General features: G+C 43.5%; 1 protein-coding gene across 3 annotated transcripts in view; it reads right to left on the reverse strand.

The window, feature by feature from the left end:
* The window catches only part of Gak (cyclin G associated kinase), a 64,541-nt gene that overhangs the window by 38,636 nt on the left and 2,833 nt on the right, over positions 1-23,072 (reverse strand). For all 3 annotated transcript variants that reach the window (XM_032916094.1, XM_032916093.1, XM_032916092.1), the window contains exons 2-10: positions 20,535-20,596; positions 19,682-19,741; positions 18,784-18,898; positions 12,435-12,577; positions 9,327-9,452; positions 5,320-5,409; positions 2,840-2,975; positions 2,337-2,449; positions 742-826 (exon numbers count right to left, since the gene is read on the reverse strand). In XM_032916094.1, coding sequence (XP_032771985.1) covers positions 742-826; positions 2,337-2,449; positions 2,840-2,975; positions 5,320-5,409; positions 9,327-9,452; positions 12,435-12,577; positions 18,784-18,898; positions 19,682-19,741; positions 20,535-20,596 — 930 coding nt within the window. The remainder of the gene's footprint in view (positions 1-741; positions 827-2,336; positions 2,450-2,839; positions 2,976-5,319; positions 5,410-9,326; positions 9,453-12,434; positions 12,578-18,783; positions 18,899-19,681; positions 19,742-20,534; positions 20,597-23,072) is intronic.

Consider the following 23,072-nt stretch of genomic DNA (forward strand, 5'->3'; position numbering starts at 1 on the left):
ATTCCACAGTTAGTCAGTCCGTGACCATATTTCAGAATCTTCCTTTCCTTCATTGGTGCTCTCAAGGCATCCAGTCCTCTTAAGATAGAAGGCCACTGTTCTAAGGCTTGGCTCTCTCAAACTAGCAGGAACCCTTCCTACTGCACTCCAGCTCCTATGACCCCATCTCTTCTCTTCTCCTAGTAGACACCTCTGGTGTTGTGACTTTAAGACATTATCTGCTGACCTTGTCAAAGTAGAGTTGGCCTTCATGCTCCATTTCTGGGAGGTACTCTAGAGTGGGGAGGTGTCTTCCCTTAAGAAGGATCATTTCCATAGGCTTTGGACTGTGCAGATGTTCAAGGTACAGTGTAGAGGAGCTAGAGACCATAGTCAACCATCCCTGGAGGGCTTGTCCCATTTGACCCGGAATGGTAGGTGAGTTAATTCTTGCTTTGAGAAGTGCTACTAAAACTCCTATGGGACAGGGCTAACTGGTGGCTACAGGTTAGTCGCTCCTGGATCTTGCCCTAACAACCTTTCCCTTGTTTGATCTGAGTCAAAATGCCTTGTCAAATTCTGCATTCTACCCTGAGTATATGGCTCAAAAGGTCTGAGTTCCACAGAATGGTAGAGCCAATTATCAGATGAAAAGCCCACAGGAACAGGGTTTTGATATCTGTTCTAATACATATTGAGTACCCAGTAAATAACAGTAGACATCCTTGTAGGGAAAGGACAGTGGGTAGGTTGGCCACTTACCTCCACTGCTGTTCACAGGGGCCCCAGAAGGTGGTTGTGCTCGGGAAGGCCCTGAGTTCCCATAGCCACCATTCTGCTCCAGAAGCTATAAGATTCAAAAGCATAGTGTCAGCTTCATTCAAGTCAGAGCTAGTTTACAACTGCACTTAGCATTGTGCCCTCGGCTGACGAGCAGAAGCTAAACAGCCAGACCTCTCTCTGCCTTACTCTAGCATGCAAGGGAAGGAAGTTCTCAGAAGCCTAGGCAAGGCTTCATATAAAACTTCCATTCACAGCTCTAAACAACATTCGTGGTAACCTAGGGAGTAATCATCACTTAAATGTTAACACCCTTATCCTATCAAGACATATCCAAACCTTTATGGACATGGCATTTGTTCTTCCTATTCATTTCCTCCATTCTACTCAACCATCCTGAGCAAATGTATCAGCTGTGCAGCCCTGAACCCTAACACCTGTGGTCCTAGTGCTGTGCGGGTTCCTCCAACAACTCCTTGGACCAAGCCTGCATGATTCTTTGAACTCAGCCCACAGTGCATATTGTCTAAGGAGCTGGTTAGCCCAGAGAATGTGTCCACAGGCTCTATACGCACTACAATCATAAAACTCTTGGTGTCTTCACTGGCCAGCAGCACTTCTCTGACACCCTATGAAGAACAAGGCCCACAGTCCTGTCTCCTACCTTCCTGTGGTCTCCATGACAGTCAGCAAACACTTCTGCCAAAGACCAAAGGTAATAGGCAAAGCCTCAGGCAGAACTGCCATAAAGCAACCCCCCCACACCCAAATGCCTTTGTCTCTCTAACCCATTACCATTAACCTGATTGCCAAAGAAATTTGTCAAAAATATTCCCTATCGTCTACCTGCCATCTTCAGAGCACCTGAATTCTTAAAACATATCCTGTTCCTAGTTTTGAGATCTCCTTAATGGAAACAGAAAGGATCTTATGAGCAGGTTTCCCTAAAGGAATCACAGACTTCCTCTACCCACTGCTTCTGAAGATCCCTATGCATGGATGAGGACTCAGAGCAGTCTCTCTAAAATGCCTTTCTTCTGCATTCTACCCTTACCCTTCAGCAGCAGCACAGACCTTAGCCACCCTGCTAACTACGTGACTATCACAGAGAAGTGAACATGGATGCTGGAATCCTAACTACACTCAAAACCCTGCCTGGGCCCTGATGCTATGGGCTAGACCTAAGGATTTAAGGATTCCTGGCCCACAAGCCACAATGCTTTCTTGGACTTCCTGCTTTTCCCAAATACATATAACCATAGGGTGCCTCCGTCCAACAGCACATAAGGCAGAGTATTGACAATAACTGTGTGTACTGGACCTGTGTTGAGTCTGGGGATGAATGCAACCATGAAGTCATGGTTGGTGCGTGACCCCAAAAACTGTGAGATGTATGTATAGCTACCATCATCACCTGAACCAGAAAAAACAAAACAAAATAAAACAAAACCTCAACCAGTGGTATGATAGACTGATCCTTGTGGCTCATCTGGATGAGCTTGTCCAGAGGCTAATGCCAAGAAATCATAGCACATTGAGGCCTAGGCATGGACAGTGGAGCCTTGTGATGGCCTTACCTCTGTGATGGGGGCTTTGGGGTTCACATTCCGGGCTGCTGCAATTTCTTGCAGTTGTCGGACCACTTCAGCAATGGATAGCCTCTCTTCTGGATTGACCTTTAGCATGCCACCTACGGCAAAACAGCAACCTAAGTTAGTCCCATATCACTGACAGCTCTGGGACTAGGCTGGATGGCACCTCCTGCTATCACAGAGGTTACAGAACAAAGATCACACTTTATCCACAACGCTGACTTCAGAAGCAAAGGAAAGAAAGACAAAGTGATGACCAGAGAAATTAAACACGTCTATCAGAAGTGGCCACTCAGAATACCATAAGGTTATAGAAAGTTGGGCAGGTGGGAAACTCTATGAAAAAGCACATTAGAATGCTGTCAGAACAGCCACGATAGTGGCTGATGTGGACCTGCATAGCCAGTGGGTGAGCAGCACCTAAAACCCAACAGGGAAGTTCATCTTTTCAAGTTTTGGCATCAAGCAAATTCATAACAGGAACTTACGAATAAGGTCATGGAAGACTGTGTAACGAGTGTCATTCACAGGAATGGAATACTTCCCATTGACTATCCGAAGTTTTGCTCCATCTTCAAAAGGATGCTGCCGGAAACACAGCAGGTATAAGATACAGCCCAGTGCCTGTGGGGAAAAGAAACAGCAGCAAAGTGTGAGAGACAAGGTAAAGATTGAATGAGAAAATGCAGTGGGGGTTGGGGATTTAGCTCAGTGGTAGAGCGCTTGCCTAGCAAGCACAAGAGTTCGGTCCTCAGCTCCAAAAAAAAAAAAAAAAAAAAAGCAAGGGGAAAACAGAGGCTGAGTGCTGAGAGTGGGGAGGATCTGTGCAAAGAAAAAAGGGCACAGGTTTAACAGGGACCAGCAGGGAGGGAGGGACCCAGAGGACAAGGTCACCAGCAGAGGGGTACCTTCTTACTGACCCTTGAAGGGCAATCAGCCAATCAGGCTATTGACCTTTGTTGGTTATAACTTAAAAAGATGCCAACCTAGGGGCTTGAGAGGTGGTTGAATGGTTACGAGTACACACTGCTCTTCTTCCAGAACCCAAGTTTGGCTCCCTGCAGCAATGTTTAGCTCTCACTACCACCTGTCATTCCAGTTCCAAAGAGATTTAACGCCTCTGGCCTCCTTGGGCACCAGCACTTACATGCACATACCTACCCACAGACACATACGTAGGCATAATTTAAAATTTAAAAAGTCAACCTGGCAAGATGGGCCAATGATAGCAATTCCTTCCATGGGAAGCTCCCCCCACCCCTTCCAACATAAAGGACTTTCTAGGTCCCAGCAATAAGTCTTATGCTATTACTACTCAAATCAAAAAACTCCTTTCAAAATTATACAGTTCCTACTCAAACACAGGTTTGTAGATGGGTAGGCATCTTGAGAACCTTACCACATAAAGGCATAGCAGGTACCACGAATAATTCCACGCAGAAGGTTGACAGCTTCTGACTGGGCAGTGTGAAGGGCAGGGGGGCAACCTGGGAATTCCCACAGAATTGACCTCCTCTTGTGGTTTGTTCTTTTACCACACCCACCAATGTGAACAGGGAGTAACTGAGGCATGGGGATTTTAGCCAAAGGCAGTAGCATTACACAGAATATCTAGATGAACCTACATGTGTCCCACTGTGTGCTGAGAATACTCTAGTGTGGATCAAAATATTAATGAAGATGTATCTTCCTTATAAACATCAAATGTCTAAGCTTTGACAGTGTCTGGGGGGCTGCTGATGCTATCATTGTCCCTGCCCTAAGAAAATGATGGCTCTGGTCATAACAAGGAAGGACCAATGTAAAACGGGCATCCTGTGTGAAATAATATTTTTAGTCTTGTTCTATTTTCTACCACATAAGTCCTAAAATCCTTGGAATTTTCTAAGTAATTGCTGGCCATCTATATGTAGCTTCATGATGGAGCAGGTCATGAGAAAGACCAAGACAAAATTGGGATCAGAGGCCTCGACCTCTGAAAGGGCAGAGGAAATGACAGTTAAGCTGATTGCCCCTGACCAATGTTGTAATCAATCACGAGGTCTCCATAAAACAGAAATACCAGGGTTTACCTGAGCTCCTAAGACAGCTGAGCAGATAGAGAATCTTAGAGGGTAGTACATCTTGGCAGAGTAGTGAGGCTCCCATCTGGTCTCCTACATGCTCTACGAATCCTTCTATCATATCAGTTATAATATCCTTTACAATAAAGTAGTAAATGCTCAGAAATGTGTCCCTAAGTTTTATGAGCTGTTCTTGGAAGTTAAGCAAACCACAGGAGGCTCATAGTGAGTCAGTTAGGAGCACAGGCAAAACAACCTGTGACTGCTACAGAAGGGGTGTACGTGGGCATGCTGGACTGAGCCTCATCCTGTGGTAGCGTGACACCGCATCTAGCAAACAGATGCACTGACTTATTAGCAATGTCTTGGCCTAAGGGAGTGTCCTCTTGGGAACCGACTGTTTGCTGTCCATGGAGACAGACTTTCTGAGGTCATGCAGGTTTCTTGTGTCAACTGTATTGGCGTGAAAGGAAAGTGGATGCCTGTGGCAGATGAGGATATAGTCCCAGAGAGGGTATTACATATGCTTGCATGTATGTCTGTACACCATGTGCATGCCTTGTACCCCTGGAGGTCAAAAGAGGGCATTGCTCTACCTGGAATTGGAGTTACAGATGACTTGTGAGCACTGGGAATTGAACCTGGGTCCTTTGCAAGAGCAAGTATTTTTAACCACTAAGAGGTTCTTAACCTCTCTAGCTCCCCTCCAATTGCTCTGATACTTCACCCCTGCTAAAATCAGTCACAAGAGATACTTGAGAAAATGAAGGTGAAGGGCAGGGAGAAAATTAACAGAAGGGAGCTGATAAGACATGAGGGCCTAAGACAGACAAGCTAGAGGCTTCTGCAGCTCCTGACATGACCTAACTGTCCAGGCACCAGCAAGAGAAGCACTCAGGTCTCACCCAGATATCCTGCTTTTCGCCAATAGGGAAGTTAGAATACAGGTCTACAATTTCTGGTGTTCTGTACATGGGTGTGGTGTTCCTCGTGATCTGAAGAAAACACAATATTCAGGGTAAGTTACATTCAGGGTAAGTTACGCTCAGAGTAAGTTACATTCAGGGTAAGTCACACATAAGCATTGTTTTTTGCTTTACACGAGAGGCCCTACAACTTCCTAAGCTCTCTGCTAAAGGCAGCAGCAGTGATTTCCCTCCCACTGTGTTGTGGAGGGACCTCTGCTCACTCACCTGGTCACGTAAGGCGCTATTTCTTCAAGGGAAACACATTGTGCCTGGCCTGAGAAGCCTACTTCAAAGTGACCAAAAAGGCAAGCTTACATGAGGGGTATTATTCTAGAGCAAACAGAGGTATTATACTGAAAGAAGTCTCCAGATGAGTTCTAATAGGATAAATAAATAAGAAATAATGAAGTCTGCCAGCTGGTCATGTTTAAAAACTGAGAGCCAAGAGCAAGCTGGGTAGATAGGTCAGTCAGTAAAGCGCTTTGTTGTACAGATATCAGGGCCTGAGTTTGATCCCCAGGACACACATTAAAGAAAACTGGTGTGGTGGCAAGAACATACAGTCCCAGTGCTAGGAAGACAGAGATAGACAGATCTCTGGGGCTTGCTGGTCATGCAGCTTAACCTAATCAGTGAGTTCCAGGCCAGTGAGACCTTGTCTCAAAGAACAAGGTGGATAGCTCCTAAGGAGTAACTCCTCAACTTGTCCTTCAGTCTCCATATACATATGCACTCATGCACTCACATATACATAGATACACATACAAAGCTGAGACCTGCTAGACCTCCAGTAATACTCTAGCATGGGAAATTCACAGCAGACTCATGATTCAAACAAGAGTAAGCCAACAGGCTTTGCATACTGCAGGAAGGCAGGCAGCAAGGCCTCAGACAGGCAATGGCTTCTTATTCCATGGAAGATGCAAGCAGTAAACAGCCAGCATGAGAGGCGGCTCTAAGGACGAGGCAATGTATGCAAGCAGAGCCTGCAGGAGGGTGCGAAACAGCATGCATTCAAGAAACAGAGTGAGATCAGAAGAAGGGACAAAAGTCAGGCTAGAGCAACGTGGAGTGCGCTGTAACCGACAGGGCCAACACCAAGTCATATACTGTGACCATGTATTATAGCATGTGAGACATACTTTCATTAAAACTTGATTTGCATATACTTTAAGGCACTGATGCTTCAATCCAGCAAGCTCATACCCCCCAGGTGTACACTCTGAAGAACCATCTGATACAAGAACATATGGTGCTTGCTCATGCAAACCTGTTGATGCCTATTAACATGTTGAAAACAGCATATGCAACAGACACATAAAGATAACACACTGGGAATGCAAGCAGCTACAGAAACTGAAGGAACTAAGGCAGACTTACTTCAGCAGAGTCCAGGATTCAGACAATAAACAAAATCCCCAAAAAGGACTCCATAGTGTCAAAGAAAAGGGATACTGGCTATGCCCATTCTGGATTAAAAGGATTAAGAGGGAAAATACTAAATAAAGGCTAAGAAGCCATTGTGAAAAGAGGCATATGATGATTGCTCTGGGTTAGTACTACTAAGTAAACTCCAATAGACTTCAAATGAGTAAGGATCACATCCAAGAGGGAAAAAAAAAAAAAAACACTCTAGGAATGTCTGGATACTATGTTTATTCAGCACATGGGACTTGGGAACAGAAGAAGTCAAACCAACCCCAAACTTCCAGTAGATTCTTTGGTGCCAAGGGCACATGATTCCAAGGCTGATGAGGAAGCAGTCAGACTGTTACAGGGTGGCTCTCACTGCAGACACACTGGGGTAGAGGCACTGTGCAGAGCTGTAGTCGCTACTCTGAGAATGGATGTGTGCTCACTTGCACAGCTACGCGCGTGGTACAAGTAAGTACATCTACTGAGAAGGCTTAGACACAAAGCCTCAACACTGACCACACACTTGTGATCAGACCAGGGGCTCTATTCCTTTCTCATTCCAAGGCAGCAATGCTTCTCAAACAAGAAGCTGATCCCAGGCCCAGAGCAAGGTAGGCATGTGCTTACCATTGCTAATAACATAACACTGAAGACTGTGTAAACTATGAGAAAGGTTTGTTTTGGTTAATAATTCTGGCCAAGAGCAAACATATGGTGGTAGTCTTTTTTCCTAGTAGTGTCCCAAGGCAGTACAGGGGCCAACCACATAGACAGACGTAATGTCCGTGTGTCTTCTGGTTGCTCTTTTTCAGAAAGTCACCAAAATTCAAACAATGGGCTCCATCCTGATGTCCTTAGCTAATCCTAATCCTTTCTAAAAGGGTCCATTTCTAAACATAACTGATATAAGATTCCACATTATGAATACTTCATAATGAGGATTAAGCTAAGTGTTAAGTTTGGAAAAAAGAAGTCACATTAAAACCATACCAGATGGTAAATGTCAAAGGATCTAAGAGCCTTGTGAAGCTAATCTGGACAAAATACAGACATATTGAATCATGACCATAGGAAAAATGGTATCTGAGTCCTTATAAATAACAAATACATGAGTAAGTTCTGAGGCTCCCACTTCAGTGACGGGCAGAGTACTAAAGCCTGTAGCAGACAGCAAAGATGGATTAGGAAGAGTTATCACCACTGAAGCAGACTTTCAGGACACTGGAAGTTAAGAGGAATGAGCCGAGGTCTACACACAACAGGTAGGCACAGGGAAAGGGATGCAGGACTGTATCCATACAACATAGTTAGGCAGGACACTGGGAATGGATAACTGAGCAAAAGGAAATGGACTGCACTGAGAATCCAAACAAACACTGACCCGAATGGTCTCCACCATAGTGGTGGAGCCTGACAGCTCTGACATACTGGAAACTGAACTGTACACAACGGGCTGTGAAGTGGGACAAATGCTGCACACAAGAGCAGTCTTCCTAAGTGGCCAGCAGTCTCCATAGGCTTCAAACTCTAACAGTGGTAACACAGAACTCAACAGGATCTGCAAAGGAGGACCCACTTGGTCTATGAAGCATAGCTCTGATGTGACAGACCTCCAAGCAACCCAGAAACCCTGCCTTTAGTAAGCTCTGTATCAGGATAAGCAAGAAACATAAACATCCCCGACAGGCATCATGCCAAAGTAGATCTGCCTTTTCCTCCACAGCAGCAGCCCTGGGAAGCAAGTGTCCCCCTGGGAAAGGCAGTTTGCAGCACCTGACAGGCTAGAAATGTAAGGCCAACCTTTCAGAATCTGCAGCAAGAGTCCCCTTACCATCCTTTACCTATCTCTATGCCTTGGGACCTCTCTGCTGAGCACTGCTCTGTATTCATGTAAATTCTATGAAATGTCAACCATTGTGGAATTATATACACACTTTAAGGATACAGACTCTCTGCAGGGGCAGGAGCCATGTGAAATAAGTTGTGGGCCTCTCAACAAAAAGTGTTTCTAAATAATTCTTCATACTAGGATTGAATCTACAAACTTGCTCATGCTAAGCAAGTGTTCTATCAGCTCTCTAAATGGGTTTTCTTTTTTCTTTTTTTTGTTCTTCCAAATTGCTGTTTAGAATGACAGACAAGTTCTGAAGATGGCTGTACAATAATATGAAAATCTTTAATGTTACTGAAATCTAACTTGAAATGTTAAAATAAAATCTGTTGTACATATTTAAGGCAATAAATTCTAAGAAATTAATAGGATAAAGACATTTCATTTAAAGGCCAGTTGATAAGAAGAACATGAGAGGAAATGACTTCTCCAGTCTGTTAAAATCTGTGGCCACAAACAGAGTACAGCCAGGAAGAAGGTGATGCTCTCAGGGTACAGTACTAGGGAGTCTGTTAAGAATATGTATAAAGCCATACTCAGGCTTGTACCTGAAGACTCAGAGGGGATATAAAGAGCAGGAGGGAGAGAGGAACTGAGAACTACTTTCTAAGAGTGCAGACTCAAACGCACACCTCACCTCTTCCTCCACCATTGCTCGCTTCTGGGCGCTCCAGCTGTAGTCAGGATAATGGGAGATGGTTGTGGCACTGCCAAAGTCACACAGCTTAATGGTCCCCTGGTTACTAAGCAGTAAGTTTTCAACCTGCAAAATTCCAAAGGGTGGTTCTATAAACTCAGTGTATACATGGGGCCTAAACCTCTGCAAGGACAAACAGAAATATTAGTCACCGCCACTTCCTTATCAGGAAAATCCTCTGTACCAAGGTCCAGGCTGCTGGTTGCTAGGAGCTACCATAAAATTTTTTGAAGTTAAAACCACCCACCAAGCAAACAGATAACTTAATGAGCCTTCAGAAAAGTCAGAAACAAAGGAATAAAATACACTAATTATATCTACAGTAATGTATCATGAATTTAGGAATAACTCTAACAAGGATGGACAAAAGACTTCCTGTCCAGAAGACCTTAAAATGACTGAGGTGAATTTGTTTGTTTTTAAAGACAGGGTTTTATTATATGTAATCTTTGTTGGTCAGGAACTTACTATGTGTATCAGGCCGGCCCTGATCTCACAAAGATCTACCTGCCTATTTCTGAAATGCTTAGATTAAAGGCATGCATCACCACACCCAGCCAAACTTTAAATCCATGAGTCATAAGATCACATGCAAACCTAATTCCAGTGCATAGCTTTTCTGGCATCCTGCTCCTCCTTCAAGGTACATTAAGCATCCTGTGCTTTCGTCATCTGCATCAGAGTAGAGTGTCCCAACACAGGTCAGCAGCCAGCCAGTTACCATTCCTAGCCTAGCACTCTCCTGAAACTCTATCAACTGTGCTGAAGAGTCATAGCAATCTAATAAAATTCAGAGTTTTAGGGAAGTAGGAACCTGCAGAATGAAAATGCAAACAAACCAAACCTACTTGTAAGATCTGTCAAGGTTGAGTGTCTCTACATCAGAAGCTGACAAAGGAGGGAACTACAGAGCTAGTGTCCTCCAGAACACCCAGAATTAGATGCCTGTGCCCTCTAACTACAGAGGACACTTGCTCTATGGACAAGCCAGATGGACTGTCCTCAGGACACAGGCCAGCACAGTCAGCTACAAACAAGAGAAGTAAAACAGATGTGCCGTGTTGTCCACAGCAAAAAAGGATATATAATGAAAAAGTCCCATAATGCGCATTCCATGAGATGAGACTACACAGAAAGACAACACTGGGCAATTAAAAACAGGCACAAAAGAATGCACAGGCACAGGTACATTCAAATGATACCTATCACCACGGAAAACAAATTGTGTAGCATCAACAAAACCAAGATCATGATCAAGGAAAGCAGACAGTGGCTGCTGCACAAGTAACACATGCCAGACAAGAGGTGCATATGCACACTGTATGCCTGTTTCATAGCAAGCAGTGACTAGAGGTAGCCAGCCCTTGGAGCTCCTAAAGTAGGAGGCAACAGGCATCACCTATATAGACAACTCACTGGGCAAGTGACTGAGTCTCTAGTAATTTTATTCTATATATTCTTTTTTCCTAACATACATTCACCACCACCACTACAATAACATTGCACTGTTTGCAAATTTAAATAAGTATATACTTTGTGTAACGGGTGCATGTATGCTACAGCATTTGTGTGGAGGTCAGAGAAAAACTTTAGAGAGTCAGTTCTTTCCTTTCACCATGTGTAGCCTGGGAATCAAAGTTGTCAGGTGTGGTGGTATGAATGAGAATGGTCTCCCTTGGCTCAAAGATTTGATGGCTTAGCCTCTAGTGGGTGGAACTGTTTTGGAAAGGGCAGGAAGGTGGTCTTGTTGAAGGAGGTGTGTCACTAGAGGTGGGCTTTGAGGTTTCAAAGGCCTATGTTACTTCCAGTCTCTTCCCTTAGCCCCTACCTATGCCTCCAACTTCCATTTGAGGGGATGTAGGTAAGCTCTTAGCTACTGCTCCAGCACCATGTCTGTCTGCCTGCCTGCCTGCCTGCCTGCTGTCATGCTCCCCATCATAACGGTTACCCTCTGAAACACTAAGCAACCCTTCCAACTGAATGCTTTCTTTTTGGTCATGGTGTCTTTTCATAGCAATAGTAAAGTAACTAAGACATCAGGCTTGGTAAAAAATGCTTTCACCTGCTCACAAATCCAGTCTCAGAAAATTAAAAAGACACAGTAGAGGAATGCACACTAAGCTATGGCAATATAACCTTAAATATTTTGTTCAAGAATATACCAGGAAGAGCTGGAGACATGGCTTGGTGGTTAAGAGCACTGGTTGTTCTTCCAGAGGTCATGAGTTCAATTCCCAACAACCATACAGTAGCTCAAAAACACCTATAATGGGACCTGATGCTTCTTCTGTCACGTATGCATACAAGAAGATAGAATACTCGTGTGTGTGTGTGTGTGTGTGTGTGTATCTATACATTAAAACATATAAATTACTTTTTAAAAATAATTTATTTTTAGTTTAATTTATGTGCACTGGTGTTTTTGCCTGTATTCATGTCTGTGTGAGGGTGTCAGATCCCAGATAGTTGTGAGCTGCCATGTGGGTGCTGGGAATTAAACCCTGGTTCTCTGGAAAAGCATATATATATATATATATATTATACACACACACACACACACACCTGGAGTTCCAGTGAGCCAAATATATTTTTAAAAGGTAAAAGAATAGGAGGGGACAAAAAGAAAAATGAAAAGAAACTGAAGAAAAAGGTGCTGTAGCTATAACATTCAACTTCATTAATAACAGGAAAAAGTAAAATAAATTCATATGACTCTACTCCTCAGCCAGACTATATAAGTTGTATACAGCAATTCCAGACAGGCAGGTGCTGCCCTCAGCTAGGCTGTGGTACACCAATACCACTTGTAGTTGGAGTTGCACAACAGAAGCCCTTCCACCTAAATGATTCCCCACCGAGGTCAGCACTGTACCTGGATGCCTCTAACTCTGTAAGAAAGGCAACTGAGAAGCTTGCACACCAGGATAATAGGATCAGAAAGCACTGGGCTCTGATCAAGAACGAGGGGCACAAAAACAAGTAGGGAGTTATCCTAAGACAGGAGAACAGAGTGTGAAGACACAGTCAGCAATGCAACCCAGCTGGTACCTTGAGATCCCTGTGGATGATGGGTGGTTTCTGCCTGTGCATGTGCTGCACTGCTCTGCATGTCTGGTAGAAGATCTTCAGAATGCTGTCGCAGGATAGAGGGCCTTTACATTCAACTCTCCTGAGAAACTCCACCAGCTGTCCTAAAGGAGACAAGTGAATTTAGTCACCCTAGGGCTTAGAATGCTGTATCCTACTTGTTAATAGGTTTGATCCACCTCTGTATAGCAGCCCAGGCAGGCAGGAGTGGCATTCTAAGGCCTTGGCTGGGCTGCATACCCAATCAGTACCACTCTAGCCATTCCTTCAACTTCTGTAGGAAGACAAAAGAGTGGGTGTGAGGACCATCCTTGCTCTGGGGAGGGTAGGGGCAGGAAAAAGCATAGAACATCTCTGGGACAAAACAAGCAGCAAAAGCAATCATAGGAAAAGCCCTGAAGGCAGGAGCAAAGTTCTCACAGTTGAGCAGAGGCAGTGACCAAGGTCCCTGAAAGAACGACCACAAAGCAGAAGCTCTAGGCTCATGTTCACAGCACAGCACAGGCAGAGCAGAAACTCTGACTCTGAATGTAGATTCCTCACCAGTTCCCCAGCTCAGAAGTGCATCATTCCCGGTTGGTAACTCCATTCTGGTTCCCAACTCTGGCAAGATTAGACTACTTCCTGCTCCTACCATACTTGATTCACTGAGTCTATATATATAAACTTAAAGAACAGGGGTCCTCCAAAGAACCAAAGCCTCTGGTGAAACAGAAGCAGGTTCTAAGAGGCGGGAGCAGTTATGTCCACCAGCTCCATGCCAGACTGATCATAGTGTTAATTTTAACTGTCTCACTCAATAGTTCATTCTTGGTAAGCATTAAGAGATTTTTATTGTTTTGAGACAGGCTTTCAAAACTTGCCACCCTGCTTTAACTTCCTGAGTGTTAGGATTATATATGTACCAACCATAACGAGTCACAGGACAATTTTACAATTTATTTATTTGGGGGCTAGAGAGAAGGCTCAGCAGTTAAGAGCACCTATTGCTCTTGCAGAAGACTTGGGTTTGGTTCCTAGCACCCACATGGTGGCTCACAACGACTCATAACTCCAGTTCTAGATCTGACATTCTAACTTTCACGGGCACTAGGCACACATGTGGTACACATACATACAGAGAGATGAAACCCTAATACACATAAATTTTTCAATAAATTTTTATTTCCTCTTAATTTTTACTGAGGGTGTGTGTGACAATGCATGCATGGAAGTTAGAGGACAATTTTAAAAACTGTCCTCTTGGGGGCTGGAGAGATGGCTCAGTGGTTAAGAGCCCCGACTGCTCTTCCAGAGGTCCTGAGTTCAATTCCCAGCAACCACATGGTGGCTCACAAACATCTGTAAAGAGATCTGATGCCCTCTTCTGGTGTGTCTGAAGACAGCTACAGTGTACTTCTATAATGAATGAATAAAAAAAATAAATTAAAAAAAACTGTCCTCTTTTTTTACCATGTGAATCTCAAGAACTGAATTCAGACTGTCAAGTGCAGCAGCAAATGCCTTTACCCCTGAGCCATCTCAGTGGCCCTAACAGTGAACTTCAACATGTTATTTTTAAATTTTGTGTGTGTGTGTGTGTGTGTGTGCGCGCGCATTTGTGCATTTGTGCATTTGTGCATGTGAGTAATGGCACACTGAAGCCAAAAGAAGGCACTGGATCCCTTAGAGCTAGAATTACGGGCAGTTAAGTCGCTTGACACGAATGCTGGGAATCAAACTGGGATCCTCTGCAATAGCAGCAAACACTCCTAACTGTGGAGCCATCCAACCAATATTTTCAAATTTTTTTTAAAGCCTCGAATTTGGGTAAGTAGCTGAGGATAACCTTGAACTTCTGATTCTTTTGTCTCTTCCACAGTGGGATCACAGGTGTACACACCTGGTTTCTGCAGTGCTGAAAATACTACTCATGCATGCTACGAACTTCAGTTTGAGAGTATCTTAAAAAAACAATCCGGGGTTGGGGATTTAGCTCAGTGGTAGAGCGTTTGCCTAGGAAGCGCAAGGCCCTGGGTTCAGTCCCCAGCTCAAAAAAAAAAAAAAAAAAAAAAAAAAAAAAAAAACCCTCTTATTTTATACAGAAAAAGTAGCCTATTCTGACAAAGAACGGATTGAGGGCTCCCAATGAATGTAACAGCAAAGACCAACTTAAAGGGTCCATGGCCCAACCTAGGACTTCAAAACTGCCTTTGGCAAATTCTGCACCTGCTACCACGAGGAGGAGGGATTCCCCAATTTATCAGAGGTCCAGCAACTCTGCCCCAAATCCAGGCAAGCCCTGTCCAGCCTTTAAGCCAGAAGTGTTCATTGTTAAGCGAACTGTTACTTATCTGTATCCTCCCCAAACTGGGACCTGGGAGATACCCTCCGAAGCGTGGGTTGGCCAGCTGTGCTGGTTAGTTTTTAGTCAGTCTGTTACAATAAACTGTCTCCATCAGCCTGGCCTGTAGGCACCTCTGTGGGAGCATTTTTCAAATTAGTGACTGATATGGGAGGATCCAGTCCATTGTGGGTGGTGTCACCCAGGGGGCAGATGATTCTGGGCTATCTAACGAAGCCAATAAGCAACATTCCTCAGTGTCTTCTAGTCCTGCCTCCAGGTTCTTGCCTTGAGTTACTACGCTGGCTTCCTCCAGTGAAGGAATGTGTCCTTTCCTGTTCAGGTTGCTTTCCCTCATGGTGTTTTATCATATCAACAGAGACCTACTAAGACAGGATAATGATTTTTGATTTCCAAAAAGGAACTGCAGGAATTGGCTCAGTGTGTTAACTGTTTGCTACATAAGCATGGAGACCAGATTTGGATCCTTAGAACCCTAGGAAAAAATGGGTGTATACAGCGGCCTGCAAAGAAATTCCTAGTATACAGCAGGTAGAAATGAAATCCCTAGAGCAAACTGAGTCCTGGGTTCAATGAGAGACTTTAAAACCTCAATATGTAGGTTAGAAGAGTGACTGAGGAGATCCTGGATGTCAACTTCAAGCATACATACCCAAACACACATATAAACATGTATACCATATAAGAGAAAATGTAGCAGGTTGGACCTTTCTGCCTCCCACATTACCCTGTTTAAAGACAGCAACTGAATCCACTCCTTTTACACCTCCACCACCTCAGAAAACAGCAAAGACAATGAACTGAGCTTCTCACAGATATTGTCCAAATCTTCCAAACCAGGATTTTCAAATACCAAGACTTGCATCATGCAAAAGCTTTCTGACCTCATAAATGACAAAAGGGGGGTCATAAATAGTAGCTTAATCACCATTGCGTAAGTTCTACTGCTGCTGCAGCCTCTGGGACTTCCTGGTTATCAGGTGGACTGCTGCAGTACTGCAAGGTTGCTGTGTACGGTTTGGTACTGCCCATAGCAGGCATCTGCAGAGTCTTACAGGGATACGGGGACACTGCCAGCATGAATACATGTTTGGTACAGTTAAGGTTAAAGAAAACTACAGAGTTAAACCTTCCTTTCGTAGGATCTATTTAATTCTATTGCTTGTTTTTTTTTTTTTTTTGTTTGTTTGTTTTTTGCCTTTTTCCCTTAATACTTTACCTCTCCATCTACCCTTACTCTAAAATTCCTGGCCTCTTTCTTATTATTACGTGAGTGTGTGCGCCGTGTGCGTATGCATGTGTGTGAACACTCATATAAATACAACCTGTTGAATCTATTTAGTTTTGTTTGCTTATATATGATTTCAGAGTGAATCAAAGGAATGGGAAGACAGATGGCTGTGAGATTGTGTCCTGTAGAAATGACTCAGATCCACACCTATGATACTGAAACAATATGGCTAACTAAACAATGTCCAAACAGTAAAAATACTAATAGACATGCTAAGACGGAAGGGGAATATTTCAAGGGGCCTCAACACCAAATGAAGAACTACAGACTAAAGACGGCTGAGAAAGAAAGGGAGCATTGGTCTTCCTCAGGATGACCCCTTAAGTGGTTATTCAGTAGCAGTCGCCAATCCTACTTTGACTTTTTCAATGAGCACATGCTCTTTTATAACTGAATATAGCAGGACAACAGGAATCCATGAAGGTAAAACGTAGCAGATGGACAAATCAGCCTCTCATACTACCTAGCACAGGGACAGCGTTTTCCCATCCAAGAATTCTAAGCTGGAGGCCATGCCACTAGAGCTGGCACCTTCCTAGGTTGTAAAGAAGTGGTCCAGAGTTGCCCAGAAAACAGATTCAAAGTGACTACAACTTAAGAAACCATGACGGATTTTGTTGGTGGACAAAATATTAGGAAGACATCCTGGTTAATCATACACTACATACTACATCCAAACTAAGAATCAGGTATACAATTTGAGTCTGCAACTGTAACAGAAAAGGTTCCTACTCTCAGACAATACATATGAACAATAAATTTTGGCCTTGAGTAGGGAGGAGTGACAGCCCTCATGCCAAGACAGAAAGACTGATTCAAGTTCAAGGCCAACCTTGGCCAGAATGAGCCGGCCTTAAAAAAATAAAGCAAAATAATATGCACACACCCACGTTTCCTGGTCTTGATGTTTGCAGCCTGTCTTAGAAAGAAAAGCAAGACCAAGGAGAAAGAAAGCAACTACAAGAAAAATGTTACAAATTAGCAAATCTAATATATCCATTCACTGAACTTTTATGTTTTCATTAAATTTAAAACTTTAGAGTTAAAAAGTTGAGCAAACGGGGTTGGGGATTTAGCTCAGTGGTAGAGCGCTTGCCTAGGAAGCGCAAGGCCCTGGGTTCGGTCCCCAGCTCCAAAAAAAAAAAAAGTTGAGCAAACAAATTATCTGGATACGTGTCAATTGAGATATAGTTAATCCACCTCTCTCCCCGGCAGTCCTCAGTTCCCACAGTTCCTGCCCTCTATGCACAGTGGGATGACTTTGCCAACAGGTGGACCAAGGTACTGGGTTAGTTTGACAGGGGCTGGGTGTGGACCTGAAGATACATGAGGACACAAGTGGAGAGGACTGGAGGCCTGAAGGGGAATGTCCTGCTCCAGTAGGAACTATCATCCCAGGGCTTCCAGCCATGTAGAAATGAGTCTGCACTGGACATTCAGCCTCTTGCTTCTGACAACTAAGAGCCTGCATGTGACCTACACAGATCCCACCCTCCTCCACTTGGCAGAGAGATCCTATTGGCTCATTTGTGGCTTCTACACACTTCCTCTACACCTTTCCCTATTGGCTAGATATTTCATTTCTATTCCTTTCCCCAATCTATTCACTCATTATCCCCTGCTTTCTCCTCTGTTCTCAGCTGATACTGGTCTGTCTGCACTCCAGCCACCACGATATAGTTTTTCATGATCACTGGCTTACAGGCAAGTGGCTCTAACATGGTTGGGATTACAAGGAATCCCTGTCTCAGTCTTCCTGCTGCTCCTTGATCTCTCTTGGCCTCTTCACTCCCAACACTCATTGCTCAGCTCAGGTGGACACAGAAGCAGCCACTTATACCACAGTCTCCCCTCACCATATGCATCACACATTTGAGACCACACTAAGAATGACTTGGCATTCCGGCAGACAGCAGCAGAGCTCTGTGCTACTTTTGCATAGTCAATTCCACTTCACAGACAAAGTATGGGGTTCAACTCCCCATTGCTAGAATTACAGGAATGCAATACCATACCCAGTAAAGAAAAACTTGCCTCAAGCATTACCTATACTCATCCCTGAAGCCACTGTCCCTAGAGATCTACCCAAGGTATGTCCTACCTACAGGCCTGCCAATGGATCAGAAAGTCTTCCTGATACTTTCTTAGGTTTGTACTTGATAAAGCCACATGCCCACTATGTGATCCTCCTGTCCTGTGCAAACACTATTTGCACTCCCTCAGGACATGACAGTTACGTGCCAATGTATATCTTTTCCAGCTTACGTATGAGGGCACTTGAGGTTCCACTGCATGCCTGCTCATCCTGTTTCAGGAGAAAAACATAATTCGACCCTGCTCTTCAGAATCTGCAGCCTAAGGCCAGGCAATGGTAGCACACACCTTTAATTCTAGCAGGGAGAGAAGTATGCAGGTATCTGTGATTTCAACACTGGTCTACACACCAAGTTCCAGACCAACCAGACCTACACAGTAAGACTGTCTCAAAACACACACAAACAAACAAGAACCTATAATCCATGAAGGACACACAATGCATATTCCAAACATCACAAAGATCAATGGATAGCTGGCTGGTTCTTTCAGTTCAGATCAATGCATTTTCAGAACATCTTGGGAGTATTTAACAACTGTTGAAACATGTCAGAAAGCACTTAAACATCAAGGCACTTTACCTTTACAGAGCTCCGTAAGCAGGAGGAACTCAGCCTGCCCAGTGTCCGATTCCTCTTTTCCTATGGATGCTGCAGAGCAGAACTGGACAATATTGGGGTGGCCAGAAAGTTTTTTCTGTATGTCTTGTTAAAGAAGAATGTGAATAATTATGTCCATAATTCTGTGCACTTAAAAAAATAAACATTCATAAATGTTAAGAAACAAAAGTCATGATACCCAAATTGCCTTAGCCTTAGCATATATGGGCATCTGGACAGAATGGTGAGGGAGGGGCAAATGGGACAGTGAGAAGGTGAAGACAGTGGGAGGAAGCTAGTGGAAATGCTAATATGAGTGGGTCAGAGAGACAGACAGAAGCCCTCTGGGCCCCACAACAGGAAAGTGGTGAGGAGTGCGCATTCAAAGCCCAAGCAGCCATTATTAGGCTATCAGAGCACAGAGTAGAGTCTAAAAGAGAAAGGAAGCAGCTCTGTCTGCAGTAGAGACTGTGCCTTACAGGCATACACTCTGTGTAGAAGAGAATAGGCAGAAAGGTTGTTATGTGCCATTTGTAAAGGGTGAGAAGTGTCTTGGGGCCACACTGAGGCCCACTGATATGGAAGTATCCATATAGTCCTTGCCTAGGTCATCACAGGACAAAGTGGGACTCTCTGTGTGATACCTGACCTGTTTGTTCAGCATGGAGACCTCGAAGGCTGAAACAGCAGCCCCAGCGACCCATTTCATAACACCAGGAGATTTCTACTTCAACGACAGAAAAACCCTTTGCATGAGAATGTCTATAGGAAGTCTGGTAAAGGCAAAAGGCTGATTTTGATTTATCACAGGAGCCTCCTGGTAACTGTGTCAAGCCTGACACAGTCATGGCAGCAACTCTCAGTCTCAGGAAAAGGATACCAAGAAACATACTTCCTGAATGATGGCTCTGTTCTTTTCCTCTTCATTGGATAGTAATCTCTGTCGGGGAACAGCACACAAGATTGAAGTCTTTTTACCTTCTGCTTAACAGATAAAACACCCCAGGGAATGTAAGCACTGTGTCTAGAGGACACCAAGTCTCATTTACCTGCATTTGAACATCTGATCTCACAAAAGCTTAGAAACCTTGAATGATCTTTATACTCCAAAGACTCAAGAAAAAGTAAAAACAGGCCAGAATAAAGCAAAACAAACAAGGAGACGCATTATACACCTAGCAAACACATGCATACAATGTGGACTACCAAAACAAGCCCTGGTCTAAGGGTCCACTGCCTGTACCCCACTCTTGACAAGAAGGGAGCCCCTGCTTGCCCATCAAGGCAGAACTGGACCTACTGCCATGTCTCAGGATAAAAGTCAAAGCTACTTAACTGGGAATCAAGTTCTAGGGACCCCTTCCACATTACTTTAATCCTTTTAACAGATGCCATGAATGTAAATTTGGTAGGTGGTTTCTGTACTGTTCAAAGTCCTGTTCCCTTATTTTGACATGTGGAGTAATATGGAGAAATCAAAGGGTTTCTCCCACTCCTCCCTCCAAAGCCGACCATATTCCCAGGTAAAATAGGAAGCTCCTAAAAGAGCACTCAACCCAAGTTAGAGTTGTGAGCATAAGGGTTAAGCCCTTGAGAACATGGAGGAGACAAGAATTAACAGACTGAAACAGACTGATATGCATAGAATAACAGAGATGCATCCTTGAAAATAACCCAAGATACCTTTACAATGAACTAAAATCCCCACACAATGATTTGTCATTAATTATTACCTTTAATGCATACTCTCTGCCACTTCCCAGATCTTGAGCTTCATAAACAAATGCAAACCCTCCTGAAAAAAAAAGAATTGTTGGTCAGTGCTATTGCTATGACTTAAACTTAGATATTCCTTTACTAAGTAAATTACAAACCAAATTCGGCCATACATAGCAACTGCTTCCTACAAAAAACTGCAGCCCAATTTTTATGTCACAGTATTTTATACCTTCTGCTCAGAGATAGGAAGGGAAAGTATAATTTGCACCAACATAGAAACAAGGAACCTGGAAAATAAAAAACAGGTATCCTGAAAACAAGAAACACTGACGAATTCTATCTGGGTTGTCAAACACCAGGGAAGGATAATGCAAACAGAAAAGAGTATCAACACCAGGAGGGAAAAAGGAAATTATGCTGCCCTGACACCCTAAGAGAAAAAAAACCGACTAATAACACTAATGAAGAGGGATCAAAGAACTGATGTTTTGCTTTTTATAAACAAGATTGTGGGACTGGAGGACTGTGGTTAAGAGCATGGGCTGCACTTCCAGAGGTCCTGAGTTTAACTCCCAACAATCACATGATGGCTTAAACCATCTACAACGTAACCTGATGCCCTCTTCTGGCATGCAGGTGTATGTGTAGCTAGAGCACTCATACATTAAATAAAGAAGTAAACTTTAAAAAACAAAAACAACCCAAGATACAAGACCACATGAAGCTCAGGAAGAAGGACGATCAAAGTACAAATGCCTCAGTCCTTCTTAAAAGGGGGAATAACAATATTCACAGGAGGAGATAAGGAGACAAAGTTTGGAACAGAGATCGAAGGAACGGCCATTCAGAGCCTGCCCCAACTGGGGATCTAGCCCATAAATATACAGCCACCAAACCTAGACATTACTGATGAAGCCAAGAAGTTCATGCTGACAGGAGCCTGATATAGATGTCTCCTGAGAGGCTCTGCCAGAGCATGCCAAATACAGAGGCAAATGCTCACAGCCAACCATTGAACTGAAAATGGGGTCCCCATTGGAGGAGTTAGAGAAAGGACTGAAGGAGCTGAAGGGGCTTACAACCCCTTAAGAACAACAATACCAACCAACCAGAGTTCCCAGGGACTAAACTACCATCTACACATGGACAGACCCATGACTCCAGCTGCATATGTAGCAGAGGATGGCCTTGTTGGGCACCAATGGGAGAAGCCCTTGGTCCTCCCAAGGCTGAACCCCCCAGTGTAGGGGAATGTCAGGGTGGGAAGGGGAAGTGGTTGGGGAGGGGGAACACCCTCATAGAAAAAGGGGGAGGGAGGATGGGACAGGGGATTATGAACGGGAAATCAGGAAAGGGAATAATATTTGAAATGTAAGTCAAAAATATCCAATAAAAAACCAAAACCAAAACCAAGCTATGCCTTTATATTCTTTTTTTTTCTTTTTCTGTTTTTTTTTTTTTTACTCCCCACCCCCAATTTACATTCTTTACCTCAGCCTTCCCGGTGTCTCCTTTAAATACACAGTCCTATCATAAAATTTAAAACTGCCAGTAAACCAAGACTAGGAAGAAACCTCCTCAACCTTATAGAGAGTGTCCCTAAAGGACCAACAGCAACGGTATTAGTGGTAAAATGATATCAGGAAGAAGGTCAAGGCGCATACTAACATCACTGATACTCAGTATTGTACAAGATCCTTTTGCTGATGCAATTAGACAAAAGAAAATCAAAGGCATCCAAATCACAAAACACGTAAGGGTGTTTTTATTGCAGATTAACACCATCTTTCAAAATGCAGCACATTTGGTGAAATCTCAAAAAAAAAAATAGAGGGAAAAAGAGAGGAAGGAAGGGAGAAAGAAAATAGAGGGAAAGGGAAGAGGAGAAAATAGAAGAATAAAGGCAGATTGGCAAGATGGCTCAGTAGATAAGGGAGCTTGCCACTAAGTCTGACAATCTGGGTTCAATCCCCAGAATCAGCATTGTGGAAAGAGAGAAGTGACAGCGGCAAGTCATTCTCTGACCACGTGCTGGCCATGACATGCCCCTCACCAACACAGAAAGAAAAGAGAGGAACAAACTATAATTTTGGAAGGCTATAGGACACAACATCAAGATCAAAAATCAGAGGCTGGGGAGATGGATCAGCAGTTTAAAGCTCTCCTGCTCTTACAGAGGACCAGGTTCCAGGTTCAGTTCCAAGCAACCATATGGTTGGTCCTAACCCTCCTAAATTTCAATTTCTGGGGATCAGATATCCTCTTTTGACCTTCACTGATATCATGAATGCACATAGTGTATACATATGAGCACAGTCATAAACATAATTAAAAAAAATTAGTGAAGACAGGACAAATCCCAACATGAATAAAAAGCTATCTGGCATATGGTTCTGCCTAACAACTTATTTCTCTCTCCAGAATCAAATTAATAATAACTACAAAAACTGTATGACAACCAAGTTTGGTTTATCATAAATACCTGTGACAAAACCTGATATAAACTGAGAGAAGCAATTTGCGTACAGTGAGAATATTTATTGATTTATAGA

Source organism: Rattus rattus, chromosome 11 (genome assembly GCF_011064425.1).
Source record: "Rattus rattus isolate New Zealand chromosome 11, Rrattus_CSIRO_v1, whole genome shotgun sequence".
Classification (NCBI taxonomy): domain Eukaryota; kingdom Metazoa; phylum Chordata; class Mammalia; order Rodentia; family Muridae; genus Rattus; species Rattus rattus.